The following is a 15,555-nucleotide window of genomic DNA, read 5'->3' on the forward strand; positions in this document are numbered from 1 at the left end:
AATGCGGGTTTGGCGTCCTCTTAATATAAACGCATTCCAAAAAAATCTGGGGAATTACTCGACAATAATCCAATAAATGATCCTATTAAAAAAAATTAAAATAAAACGTTATTATGGAGCTATAGATCTAATACAAACGGAATTGAATAATCGTTTTGGTGACGAGTCTTCAGGATTATTGAAAGATCTTTCTCTTAAAAAAATCCTTGAAATTAGGCTCTTGCCTAATTCTTTACCTGAAGATGCTTTCAAACAAGTTGTTAGGTTGTATGGAGAATTAAAAAATGTTTAGAACGTGATGCACTTATTAGAAACTATATGGATTCTTGTCAAAACTATTTAGAACTTGAATATACAGTAACACTGCCAGAATATATTCATAAAACTCCCAATCAGGGTTCTGATGAATCTGAAGAGTTTTTTGATGATTTCAAACAAGATAAATGTGACGATGAAGATGAAGCATCTACCAGTGATAGAACATATATTGAAAACTCAGGAAGTAGGTATGAACAAATTATTTCAATTACTTTGTGTAGGTACTTCAGTTAAGAAGTGTATTTCTAAGTCTTTATATATTGCTACAAATTGCTATTACATTATCAGTGTCTAGCAGCAGTGTCGAGCGATCGTTCTCGAAGTTGAAACTGGTTAAAATCAAATTAAGGAGTACAATGACAGAAGACCGGTTTAGAAATTTAATGATATTTACATGTGAGAAAGACTGTGAACCAAACACTGAAAGAGTAATACAATATTTTTCGACAAAAAATACTTATTATCAAAAGCTTTAACATTAATTTAATTTTTGTTTAAATTTTATTGTTGTATCTAAAATATGTATTAGGTATGTTTATGGTCCAAATAAGGTATTTGTTGGATTCAAGGATAAATATTGATAAATATATACATTACACTTATATAAATGATAAATATATAAACCATTACACTTATGTCACGTACCTATTATCTATGTACAACGTAGCACACATTTCTAGTAGTATTGACGACTCGATTGACGATATAACTAATAAGGCAATATTAGTATATTATAACACGCTAAGATCATTGCAAGAGTAAAAAACAATTAAGCTATAAAAGTGTCGTCACACATCTCTCCTCGGGAAAGTCTCAATATTCGTATAGAAGGATGCAAGTCGACCAGAATACCCAAAGCCCCAAGCTTGTCTATAATCTAGCTATAATTAGTAAATACATTAGTGTGTGGTGAAGATATTATACACTACGTCGAAACAAATGTATGCGGTGGGTGTCTAAATAAAAAATGCATAATTTCGCGACACGATTTGGAATGAACCTCGGCGCCACTCAGTCAATACGTATGCTCAGTTGATTTAGTTTGTTATTACTAATTAGTTATTACAATAATAATAGGTATAATACTTACAAACACGTAACTAGACGGTTTCGACATTTTAGATTCAAGAATGACCAACGATCCTGAATTGAGTGAAAATATCGCGTTCCAAACGGGTTCAATGGACAATCATCGAGTGGTTTTTCGTCCAAGCCAGACTAGGTTAGCCACTAGTGAATACCGTTGATGTTAAAACGATTCAAAAACGGACGGTGCACAACAGAAATCGCACTCGGTAACAATAGTTTCGCCGTCCGTACGAGAAAGCCAAACGGTGCTGGTCGCGCCGCAAAATATATTAATATTTCCGATTAAAACTACACCCAGTAACGCACGACGTTTTTCAGACGATCGGATTTCCGTAAATTTGCAATCGAACACGGCTGTGGATCACGACGATTGAAGACACTGTAATGCCGATCGGATATTAAGACGCGCCGCGCTCTTTGTCCGTTGGCGCGGGAAAAATAATATTGTACTGGTTGCCGAACGAACGAACCGTGATAAGAAGACCGTCAAAATTTTATGATAAACGTTTTTAATTGATATTAATTAATATTATTATTATTATTATTATTGTTGTTACGAGTGTGAAATTAGCGATCGATAACAATGCGAACGATGGGTCGCCCGCGCATGCAACAAACGTAATGTCTACACATACAAACACAAACCCGAACGTAATACGGCCGGTGGTCAATCGATAATTCGAAATTCAGGGGACCGGGTTAATAGTTCGATTTACCGCGTGTGCGAATTATCGGCGATCGTTTTTTTTTTGTTGTTGTCGGCAAACACTTGTTAACCTTTCGCTTTCGCTAACGAGTAAAAGACTACTCAATCTATTCGTTTCGATAGAAACACTTTAAAACAACGATACGATTTCATCAATAAAACGCGTTACGACGCGCAGACGCGCAAACGGCATACCGTCACCAAACTACTTGTACGACACTACTCCCCGGCCCCAGCAACGCTCACTCGGCCAACGCTCAACATAAAACGGGTATGCTATGCCGCCATTTTGCCACTCACTTGTCGATGATAAAATAAAGTGGGGGGGGGGAAATTCATATTCCCATAACGTCATCATTGGTCGCAAAAGGACGGCGACCCTCTACCTCGGCCGAACCGGGTCTGATGTGGCTCGATGTGGTAGCAAAATAGGCACTATACTCTATTCAGAATAAGCTGAATTCCTACTCGCTCGACGAAAACTCCTCTTGTTCGCGCATGCCTGTTGTCACCAGTCGGCGCTGATGTTCGCTGTGCCGCCGCCTTAGGTGTACGTAGTGAACAATAATATCGCACCGTTATCACGAATAATTGTATACGACGTAGGCATTGAGTTCGATGCAGAACGATAAGGTAAAAGTACAAGAAACATGGTTAAGATAAAAAATATACATAACAACATAATAGGTAATAATTATTATTACGACATAGTTATTATGATCATCATATTGTGTGCACGGTGGCGGCCGTCGATAGCGACGGGTTGCTACCAGTTTTACCATTATACATTATTTACCTACTGTGATCAAGCCCGGTTTAAAACATTTTGAGGTCCAGGGGTCAAAGTCTTAAATTGTTGCCCCTGTACGAAAAAAAAATAGTGTAAATATTATTTAATATTAAGTACATGTTATAATAAATATATATAGGTAATAGGTACATAGCAATAAATAATGAATAATGTATCACTTTATTTATAATTTATAATTAACAAGTTTTTTCCTCGCTAAATAATCATCGTTTTTTTTTTTTAGGTGATTTATGCAGTGTATAGCTTATAACGAAAAAAATAAAGGACGAATCTGAGACTACTAAATAAATTCTAACTATCAAGGCCTGGAGGCCATGGTCCCCCTGGACCCTCCAAGGATCCGGGATTGACTGTGATTGGGTTCCTTTTCAATGGCATAGCTGTGAACGATTTTTTTTTTTGAGGGGGGAGGCAAAATATTAAATAACTCACTTTAAGATCATTAAAATTTAAAAGTAAATAATTAAATAGGTAATCCTTAATCAATAATATATATGTCTTAGGGGAGAGACCCCCTCCACCATAAATACGCCACTGTAATTTTGCAAAATTAATTACTTACGTGGAATCTTGTTTTAAATTTTCAATTCTTAGATACAAAAGTTGAACATTTTATAAATATTTAACTACAAAATAATTATTCAAATTAAAATTTGATAAATTTTGTCAAAATTCGATCTTTAAATGCTTATAAAAAAAAAATTGTGACTGGATTTTCAATTTTTTTTATCTGCCTTTGAAACAATATACTAGGAGCCTTCTATTAAATTTTCAAGCTTTTGTACCCAACAAATAAATTTTATTGATATTTATAGAAAAAAAAACTAAAAAAAATGTAAATTGAAAATGTCCGTATAAAGCTCAAAATAAGTCAAAATATTTGGAAAATATTATGGTGTATAGAAAATGCTAATATAATCATTCAGTCAAAATTTCATGTAACTACGGTCATTTGTTTAAAAGTTGTACCAAAAACCAAGATCGATTTTCTCGAAAACAGATTTTGCGTAAAAATTCCCGTTTTTCCTTAAATTTTCTTTTGTTTTTTACGGCGCTTTTGAAAACTACTGGGAAAATATAAATAAAAAAATAAATAAAAAACACGTCATTGTAAAATCAATACATCCATCGTTCCACTCAGAATCTAAAACTATTTTATAGGATAAAATTTGTAAAATCTTCAACTTTTAAAGCTAAGGATTGAACATTTAAAACAAAGTTTCAAAAAAAAAATTAGGTTATATATAAATTACTTTATTTACAATAAGATCATCAAATATACTTTGTAATATCATAGGCTGACCGACTGTCTTCGCTCAGAATCGTTTTTCTTATACATTGATATAATAGGTACTATTGAATTCAATTTTAACACAATCCACTACAGTGACTCAATTTTAACTTACCGCACATCAGAGAAACCCTCTGCCCCACCTTTTTTTTTTTCTTAAAGTAAAATTATTATTATTTTTTAAGTCAAATAATAATAAAATGTAAGCCTGATATTATATTAAACCAGTGGCGGACTGGCTCAGGTGGAGAGTGGGGAAATCCACCGGGGCCGCTGTCGTGAGAGGCCTCTTCTATATAGTCCACTTTTAATAAAAATATATATTAAATTACTAAATTAACAATAATAGATAATAACACACAAAATACACAATCCTGGGGCACGAATATTTCTACATAGCCTATCAGCACAATATAATGAAAATAATTTTCCCGCGCGACGCACCCCATCATAATATTATTATAAGAAGTCATGAGCTGTAATTAGAAATAATGAAATTTCCTTAGGCCGCCGCCCGCCGTCGTTCAACAACCGACCATCGACCAATATTGTTTTGTTTATGTATTTTAGACCAGTTAGACATGATGGTTACCTATAGTTGACAGTTCATTTGTGCTTGCGTGTTCCCGAAGCACAGACTAGCAGAGTAAACCATTTTCAGTCGAATATAGTACATCAAGTAGCTTTGTTGTTTTTATGCTTTTGAACCCATAATTCTTGGTTAATTTAACTAAATTAGTTTTTGCATCCATTCCATTTCATTTTAGAAGAATGGATAGACAAGGTAGGTAATATTATAAATTATAATACAAAATTAGGTATTTATATTTGTTTTTAAATTGTCAAAAAATATCTATGTAAACATATAGGTATAGAACCATTCAGTCGAACAAACTTTTATCATAAAAAAATTTGAACACTCATTCAAAAAGTGTTAATGTTTTTAAAATAGTTTTTACATGGTTTCAAGTCGTTACAAAACAGTTTTAATTTTTTTTAATAATTACAACTACATGTCTACATACTCTTTTAATTTTGTCTTCAGAAGCAGATTACTTTTTTGAGTATTTCAATATATAACAATCGAATTTAGAATTTAAAAGTAATTTATGAGTTATAAGTATTTTAAGTTTAGTTTAGCAGAGTAGTGGACCAACGTCCAACATTTTATGAGATAACCACTTCACTCTGTTTATCAAAACTTTAAATACCTACTTATAAAGTCATAAACTAATCACCCTAAAATTCGATTTTTAGGTACCGAAATCCTTAGAAAAATATTCTGCTTTGGAATATGAAATTAAAACTTTATGTTGTCATTCAAAAAAGTAAGAAACATAAAAAATGTTAAAAATAAAAATATTAATAATTTATATTATAGGTATAATATATTAAAATTTGATTTTTTTTTTAACAAATAGAAACTATGTAAAAAAATTGTTTTCAAAAACGTAATAATGGGAGTTCAATGATAAAAGAATCACTCAGTGGCCAGTACCTATAATAAACTATATTTAATATTATTAGCCAAACATTAATTAGCTAATCATTAATCAATATAAAACACAATTAATAATAATAATATTAAATGAGAAATAGGTATATTTTTATGAACAATTTTTATTAAAATATTATTTCAATTTTATTTTATTCTCCTGTAAGCAAGTACAATATCTATATTAATTTTATAAACTTTTCACAGGATCTAGACAAAACCAACAAAGATCACGATCAAGATCACCTATTCATACAGGAATTCGTGCTGAACCTGGAATTCATAATGGATCAAGCATTTATACGGATGATTTAAATTTCCGTTACTATACGCACAATGTAACGGCAAATAAAAGGTTGAATAATTAAAATGTCTATAAAATGAACAGTACATTTCATCAAATTAATCCATACTTTATTTTTATTTTCAGGCAATTAAGGTGTGTTAACTATTACTCAATGCGATGTCGAGGAAGAGGTAGTGTCAATTTAGATAATACAGATTTTAGGATGACAAGGCCTCATTATTGTGTTCCTCTTCAATCGGTTAACAATGATGAAAACGATAATCGTACATCACTGTTAATAACATTGAGGCAAAGAGCCACAAGGGAACAAACTTATCTTCAAACCATTTATAACGAGGAGATTCAAAGGTACGTTTTATAATTTTTCAAGAATTATATTAATAATGTCTGTACAATATACACAATTTATATTTATTGTTATTGTTATTTTTTGTAATATTGGATATACATAATAAATTATTTATTTATTTAACTATTTATAATAAGGTTCCCAAGTTCAGCACAATTAGTTACATATGTCCAAGCCTCTAGGAGTATGCAAAGAGCACGTCGTGGACATCAACCACACACACCAGGTACAACCAGAGAATGGGGTGTAATGCTTCGTTCAGAAGAATTTTAATATGGATTTTCTTTAACTAGTTTTAATTATTATAGATGTTGAAGAAGTAATAGCTCCTGTTCCTATAGTTTCTCCAATAAGAGCCAATAATGAACCAGCAGGTAAATAAATTTTTAATAAATCTAAATGAATTAGCCAAAATACATTTAAAATTACTTTGGTATATTATTGACATTAGAAACTATAACCATATCTTGATGTTATTATAAATAATATAAATTGTATTAGCAACTAATGTTCATCTTATATATGCACTTTATAGAAAATTTACCAAGCGCTAGAAATGGAGATGTGCCAGGTAGAATAAGACGAGAAATCTGGGGACAATTTTTTCAAAGTATGGAAGGTGAAAATGGTTAGTGCTAACATGCTTTTATATAATATGGATTTTCTTTAACTAGTTTTAATTATTATAGATGTTGAAGAAGTAATAGCTCCTGTTCCTAGAGTTTCTCCAATAAGAGCCAATAATGAACCAGCAGGTAAATAAATTTTTAATAAATCTAAATGAATTAGCCAAAATACATTTAAAATTACTTTGGTATATTATTGACATTAGAAACTATAACCATATCTTGATGTTATTATAAATAATATAAATTGTATTAGCAACTAATGTTCATCTTATATATGCACTTTATAGAAAATTTACCAAGCGCTAGAAATGGAGATGTGCCAGGTAGAATAAGACGAGAAATCTGGGGACAATTTTTTCAAAGTATGGAAGGTGAAAATGGTTAGTGCTAACATGCTTTTATATAATATGGATTTTCTTTAACTAGTTTTAATTATTATAGATGTTGAAGAAGTAATAGCTCCTGTTCCTAGAGTTTCTCCAATAAGAGCCAATAATGAACCAGCAGGTAAATAAATTTTTAATAAATCTAAATGAATTAGCCAAAATACATTTAAAATTACTTTGGTATATTATTGACATTAGAAACTATAACCATATCTTGATGTTATTATAAATAATATAAATTGTATTAGCAACTAATGTTCATCTTATATATGCACTTTATAGAAAATTTACCAAGAGCTAGAAATGGAGATGTGCCAGGTAGAATAAGACGAGAAATCTGGGGACAATTTTTTCAAAGTATGGAAGGTGAAAATGGTTAGTGCTAACATGCTTTTATATAATATGGATTTTCTTTAACTAGTTTTAATTATTATAGATGTTGAAGAAGTAATAGCTCCTGTTCCTAGAGTTTCTCCAATAAGAGCCAATAATGAACCAGCAGGTAAATACATTTTTAATAAATCTAAATAAATAAGCCAAAATACATTTAAAATTACTTTGGTTTATTATTGACATTAGAAACTATAACCATATCTTGATGTTATTATAAATAATATAAATTGTATTAGCAACTAATGTTCATCTTATATATGCACTTTATAGAAAATTTACCAAGCGGTAGAAATGGAGATGTGCCAGGTAGAATAAGACGAGAAATCTGGGGACAATTTTTTCAAAGGATGGAAGGTGGAAATGGTTAGGGCTAACATGCTTTTATATAATATGGATTTTCTTTAACTAGTCTTAATTATTATAGATGTTGAAGAAGTAACAGCTTCTGTTCCTAGAGTTTCTCCAATAAGAGCCAATAATGAACCAGCAGGTAAATAAATTTTTAATAAATTTAAATGCATAAGCTAAAACACATTTCAAAATTACTTTGGTATATCATTAATATTAGAAACTAGACCATATTTAGTTGTGTTTAACTATGAATGAGTGCATAACATTAAAATGTATTCAGAAGTATAAAATAATAATTTTAATACCTTGAAAGCTTGAAATAATTATTACTTATATTTTATAAATGACTAATTTCTCATTTTTTTTTTTTTCAGAAATTGTAGAAATTTGTATCATTTGTTTTAACGACGAAACAAATGTTACACTGAGACCATGCAATCATAAATTTTGCAATACATGTACCATTAGACTAATGGAAGATGATTTTAACACTTGTCCGTTGTGCAGAGGCAGCATTGTGGCATATGATGATATTCAACTATAAGCTAATATTGTATATTATAATGAATTATATTAAGTTTAATATATGAATATAGTCTAATGAGATATGTACATTTAATTTGTTTTGTATACACAGTTATAGATACTAATTCCTAAAAAAAGTCATTGGATTTGATGAGTAAGCATTAAATAATCAATAGTATACTTTAGTCAATGTTTGGAACGTTCACTAAAATAGTGAATTCACATTTTACATTCATTGACTAGTAATCAGTGTTGCCAAAAAATACTATAAAAAACCAAAAACTATATAATTAGTTCTGTGCAAGTAATTGTAAAAGTATAAGTATTATATATTATCATAATCAGGGTGACTGGGCTTGGAACTCTTTGCGCTAAAAAAACAATTAACTACCCAGCTATGTCATACTATAATAGTATAATTACAGCTGATTATATTAAATAAATTACCTATATATAATCTGATGAGGTATAATGCATAGATATAAATTAAAATGCATATGATGAATATGTAAAAGGATAGTATACGCTTGAGTCAAGCGGCTTGACTATATTATGGTATACCACTATACAAACAATTATTATTTCATTTTTTTGGATACAATTTGCATTAATATAGGAGTAAAATTCATTTTTTTTAAATGCATATAGTTATTCAAACATTTTATTAATATACAAAAGTAAGCCTTTCCTTTTTCATATTAGGTAGGTATATTATAAAAAAATTGTTTTCATATATTAATATTACATTTTTATAAATATTAGCAATAATCATTAAATACGTGAGTACCTGGTGGCTGCTGGTATATTCGTATATTTAAAATGTACATTTTACATTTTTACATTCCAGAATATTTCCAAAATCTAGTAATTACAATCTTTACTTTATCCAAAAACCGATTTAACCAATCTTTACTTTAAATAGATTATGGATAAAATGGTTTTTGGTAAAAAGACATTTTAGATAAATTGTATATTAGGAAATATTAATTTCGGGAAAAAGTGGTACACTCTCGATAGAGGCGACGGGTGACGGTAGCTTTCGACAACTTACTGGTGACCAATCACATTGCAGCCGACACTCGCCACGGGGGTCAGACGGCAAGCTACCGGCGGCTCAGTTGCGAAAGTGGGAATTCTTATTCTTAATAGAGTGGGGGCGGCAAATTTCGAATGAACCGCACTGATTTAATTGTTATAGTATAACATTATAGTATGCTGAATTTGTTTGTTCACTGTTCAAAATAATAATATACTATTGGTACACTTCGTTTACCGAGGACGTACCGAAATCGTAATACTGAATATAAATATTTGTCCGGTGATAACGATACATGCGTTAGTCGACCACAGACGAATTTTATTCTTATTGAGTTTAGAATTACAGTCAACTCGCGATATAACGAATTTCAAGGGACCGAGAAAAAAATTCGTTAAATCGAAAGTTCGTTACATCGAAATTATATTATACCGCGATATTTTCAAGGGACCGGTAGTTTTATTCGTTATATCAAGATTTTCGTTATATCGATATTCGTTATATCGCGAGTTGACTGTATTAAAACGGCATCATGCCGTGGGCAATCGGCATTTAGTCCCGATCTTTCAGTCGCCCGCCCGACACGTAACTAGTTTTTGCTGTACAGTGATTAGCGGGGCTAGGATTTATATGCAACAGCATGTTTTTTTTTGCTACTTCTGATTATTGGTTTTGTCAGTAATGTCCACGAATCACCTCATGATGAGATAAATGGTGGTATTTTTATTTTGCATGTTTTTGCATATTATTGCATATTATATTGAATAAAATTAATATTATTGCATATTTCGATTATAAAAATGTAAAAAATGCATGTTTTATAGTATATTTCGTAAAACTTGGTTTTTTTGTCAAATATAAATTTTATTTCATGCGTAACACGCACGTAGTTAATGTGAATTATAAATTTTATTTTATTTTATTTTATTTCCAAATTATATTATTTTAAGACAAACAGCCTATCATTGATGTATTTTAATAAATAAATATTTTTTTTGTAACTACATTTTAGTGTTTATCTTATAAAAAATTAAATGCATATTTTTTGCATATTTTGGTATATAAAATGCATATTTTACAATTTTTTATTGCATCTATATCCTAGCCCAGATGATTAGTGATAGTGGATCGAGTGCGTGAACGTGTACAATTTTTGTTTTTTAGCATAAACAAAATAAATTTATAACTGCAACACTTGATTAATTTTATATTTTGTAAAGAAAACCGAGGTCACTCAAAACATTTTTCTTTTAAATAAAACAAGGGTTCATAGTTAAAAATGAATGTCCATATTTCATTCAACCCCCTACTCTCCAAAAAATTAACTATTGCCTAGGGCAGCGTAAATTAGATTTGCCTAGGGCGGCAAAAAACCTACAGCTGGCCCTGGGCCGATCCTCACCACGGATGGCAGGAGGTGGCCGCCGCCGCCGGCAGGACCGACCTGCCATCTGGAGGAGTTTACACACTTGTACTTTACGGAACCCATTTGCGACTGACTATGTCTTATTCGATTTCAAGAATGGTTTATCCACAATTGCAGAGGTTTATTTTGGTAACATAATACGATTAAAGTTTAAATTAGGTAGGTAAGATACGATAACATTTATAAACTACGATAGAGTGGCGAACCCAGGGAGGTGGACCCCATGTCCGGACCACCCCCTTCTACCCCCCTCCCAAAGGCAAATATCATAGTTTTATTTTTATTTTTAAAAGTTTCCCTGAAATGTTCATTGAAACTTAATCATTAGATTTATTATTACTTATGAGATTAATATGAGACAACATGAAAATACCATATAATTTAATTGGTATAATAATATAGGTAATTAATTAACAAACATTTTATATTATATAAATTTAAAAAGGCGGGCAAATGGATCACTGTAACGGATGGTGTTAAATTTGAATTCAGTGATTTAATATCATTGAATATCATTGTATAAGAAAAACGATTCTGAGCGAAAACGGTCAGTCAGCCTATGATATTGCCAAGTATATTTGATAATGATGTGAATAAAGTAATTTATATAAAACCTATTTACGTGCGGGACCTTGTTTTAAATTTTTAATCCTTAGCTATAAAAGTTGAACATTTTATACATTTTTAACTAAAAAATATAATTATTCAATTTTAAATTTGATATGTTTTGTCAAAATTTGAACTTTAAATGCTTATAAAAAAAAATTGTGACTATGTATTTTCAATGTTTTTCAACTACTATTGTAACAATATATCAGGAGCCTTGCATTACATTTTCACGCTTTTTTACCCAACAAATACATTTTTATTGATATTTATAGAAAAAAATAACTAAAAAATTTAAAACTGACAATGTCCGTAAACAGCTCAAAATGAGTCAAAATATTTTCAAAATTATATGGTGTATAGAAAAGTTTATTCTGTGAAATTTTCATGTATCTAAAGTTATTCATTTTTGAATTACAACGAAATAACAAAATCCGCTACGTGAGAAATGGAGTGAATATCCAATCTTGTAAAAATATTAAATTTAAACGCTCATAAAAATTTAATTTGATTTGCTTGAAGACATTTTTTTTTTTGTTAAAGATAGACAAACTTATGAGTGATCTTGTATTACATTTTCAAATCTTAGATTTAAAAATAAAAACTTTTATGAATTTCTAACTGAATATAGTTTGCAAATTTTCGTCTTTTTTACGTATTTTGTCAATATTTGAACTTTAAATGCGTATAAAAATAAAGAATGACTAAGGATTTTTAATATTTTTCAAAAGTCATTGTAACAATATAGTAGGAGCTTTGTATTAAATTTTCAACCTTTTTATACCCAACAAATAAAGTTTTGTTGACATTCATTAAAAAAAATACTAATAAAATTGGAAACTGATAATGCTCTTAAACAGTTCAAAACAAATCCTTATATTTTGAAAATTGTATAGTGTATAGAAATTAGAAAATGTGTAACCAAAATCGATTTTGTCGAAAACCGACATTGCGTAAAAATTCCCGTTTTTCCTTAATTTTTAAGTTGTTTTTCCCAAGACTTTTGAAAACTATTGAGAATTTTAAAATTTTCCTCCCAAATACACAAACTAGAATTACTTTCCCATCGAACAAGATATTCTTGAAGAAAATCGAAGCAGTTTTATAGCCCCAAACCATGATGCTAGACACAAAAAAAGAAAAAATGGTTAAAAAAAATACATATCATTGTAAAATCAATACATTCATTGCTAATCTAAAATGTAAATAATAAAATTGTTTTTTTTTTTATTGGCCTTAAACCCGGCAAATTGTGTTTATTAAGAAATAAAATGTATGTATATACTATATACTTACCAACTCAGGAAAAGAACAGGAAAACAGTAGTCAAATACATTTTTTGTTAATAAAGTTTTTTTTTAAATAGTGTTATTGCCTAATTAAAAAATAATAACTTATGTGGGTAGGTAATGGACCAGATATACGGAAAATAATATAATCAATTCTTATATTGTTTGCATGAAATAAATGTTTAAGGTACCAATTAATAAAAAAATGCTGTTCCATGATATTCTATAAATTACGTTTTACGTTGTTTTGTTTAATGATATATAATAGATTTTGTTAATTGTTATGTTTTGTTTTGCGGTATTTAATTAGTGTCGAGTTACAAAAATAATAATAATAAGTAATTCTTATTAATTAAGCAAAAATTAAATTCATAATTACGTACAGAATATGCTATAGTATGTATATTATATTTAAAAAAGGTGGGTAAGTGGATGTCGCACTGCTGTACGGTAGGTTACAAGTGGGTCACTGTATAATGGATAGTATTAAATTTGAATTCAATGATATAATATCACTGTATAAGAAAAACGATTCTGAGCGGAGACGGTATGTCAGTCTAGGTATAAGACATATTATAATATACATATCTATGGTATTAAAAAAAAAATTGACCTATAATAAGTATCTATAATAAATTCCAAATTAATCATATCACAATATCGGATATCCAATAGGTACTTATAACGCATTATACATCAACAACAAACCGTGGTACTATCATAGATATAAGATATAATATAATAGTATACTTTAGAAGTTTCAAGTACCCACGAATAATATTATACAATCACAACAAAATAGGTATCTAAAATAGTAATTTCGTCCAAATTTGAACTTAAAATGACTATAAAAATAAACTGTGCTTATGTATTTTTTTAGATTTTTTGGTAACAGAATTAAATACTTACGTGGAATCTTGTTTTAAATTTTCAAGCCTTAGATATAAAAGTTGAATATTTTATAAATTTTTAACTACAAAATAATTATTCGATCTTTAAATGCTTATAAAAAAAAAATTGTGCATATGTATTTTTAATATTTTTCAACTGCTATTGTAACATTATATCAGGAGCCTTGTATTAAATGTTTACACTTTTTGGCCAACTGATAAAACTTTAATGATATTTATAGAAAAACAAACTGAAAAAATTAAAAACTGGCAATGTCGGTAAACAGCTTAAAAAGAGTCATATTATTTTAAAAATTTTATCGTGTATATAACATGCTAATATAAACATTCAGTGAAATTTTCAAGTATCTACAGTCATTCGTTTTTTAATTGAAGCAATACAAATTAACACATCACTGACACATCACTGACAAAATATTAATTTTCCCATATTTTATTTAAATATTAGTTATTTCTTTCATATACTATTAATGTATTTTGTACCTAATAAATAAATGTTATATAATATAATTATTTAATTTTTTTTTGTATTTATATATTGTGTTGGATAATATTTATGAATGTTTAATTTTAATTTTTATATATTATTCTATATTATTGGTTATAATGAATGTTAAAATATTTTAATTTGTTGCCATTACTCATTAGTACATTTGTTTGTTAAAATGCATTATTAATTATTTTTGTTATCATCGCAATTCGACTCAATACCTATATAATATAGTGTAATAAGAACGATACCGATTTCTATATAAACGATTATAATCTTAATTCCATTTGAATATGAGTAGGTAACGAACCCAGTGCTTTATATTTTATAATTATAAATTTAAAACGAAAAAAATAAACAAAAAGGCGAGCAAGTGGGTGTCGCTTTGCTGTACAGTAGGTTACAAGTTGGTCACTGTGTAATGGATTGTTTAAAATTTGAATTTATTGTAATATTATAATTGTATAAGATAAAGATTCTGAGCGGAGACGGTTAGTCAGACTGGATGTTTTACCTATATATTGTTATTATTTATTATAGCATTTAAGTTGAATTAATATTATAAATTACAACAAAATAAGTAAAATCATTATTTTTGTTTTATTTTTATTCATTTCTATGGTGATAAACAAAGTGTTAGAAATTAAAATCCCATTTTTAGCATTATTTTGTAAGTAGTTGGTGGTTTTTCCTGTGTCATTAAATAAATATTGAGAAAATTAAAAAATGACCTCTTTAAAGTACCATCTTAATAAAAGAACTTCTTCTGGTAGAAATGTTGTATATGCGATAAAAAAAAAAACTAATAAATAAAAATTATTGTAAAACCAATAGATCCATTGCTCCGTTCAGAATATAAAAACAGACATATTTGTATGACCAAAACATTCAACATTCTACTCAAAAATAAAATGAATAAACATTAATCTATTTAAAAAATATAAAATTATGCGGCTCAATGAGATCAGAGTCATTGTTTTTTCGATAAAAGAAAGTATAGTAATCATTATAGTTTATGATATAAATTTTATTTGCACAATATGGCATAATATAGTATATATTACTATCGATTAAAATATTGCTTATTACTTAGAAAAAGAATTATAAATAATAATCACAATTTAAATTCTATTTAATCACTAGATAT

At 28.9% G+C, this 15,555-nt stretch overlaps 2 protein-coding genes across 2 annotated transcripts in view; one reads left to right on the forward strand and one right to left on the reverse strand.

Moving 5' to 3' along the window:
* The window catches only part of LOC100568705 (E3 SUMO-protein ligase PIAS1-like), a 6,984-nt gene extending 5,060 nt beyond the window's left edge, over positions 1-1,924 (reverse strand). The window contains exon 1 of the mRNA XM_016805386.2: positions 1,409-1,924. Coding sequence (XP_016660875.1) covers positions 1,409-1,435 — 27 coding nt within the window. The 5' untranslated portion in view covers positions 1,436-1,924. The remainder of the gene's footprint in view (positions 1-1,408) is intronic.
* A 2,820-nt stretch (positions 1,925-4,744) lies between these two features.
* LOC100569305 lies at positions 4,745-8,669 on the forward strand. Its single transcript, XM_029485452.1, has 14 exons — positions 4,745-4,999; positions 5,918-6,065; positions 6,141-6,365; positions 6,504-6,592; positions 6,675-6,740; positions 6,902-6,994; positions 7,056-7,121; positions 7,283-7,375; positions 7,437-7,502; positions 7,664-7,756; positions 7,818-7,883; positions 8,045-8,137; positions 8,199-8,264; positions 8,500-8,669. Exons 1-14 carry the CDS (start codon positions 4,987-4,989, stop codon positions 8,667-8,669), a joined length of 1,347 nt encoding a protein of 448 aa, XP_029341312.1. The 5' UTR covers positions 4,745-4,986.
* Positions 8,670-15,555: the final 6,886 nt, after the last annotated feature.

This window comes from Acyrthosiphon pisum, chromosome X (assembly GCF_005508785.2).
Source record: "Acyrthosiphon pisum isolate AL4f chromosome X, pea_aphid_22Mar2018_4r6ur, whole genome shotgun sequence".
NCBI lineage: Eukaryota > Metazoa > Arthropoda > Insecta > Hemiptera > Aphididae > Acyrthosiphon > Acyrthosiphon pisum.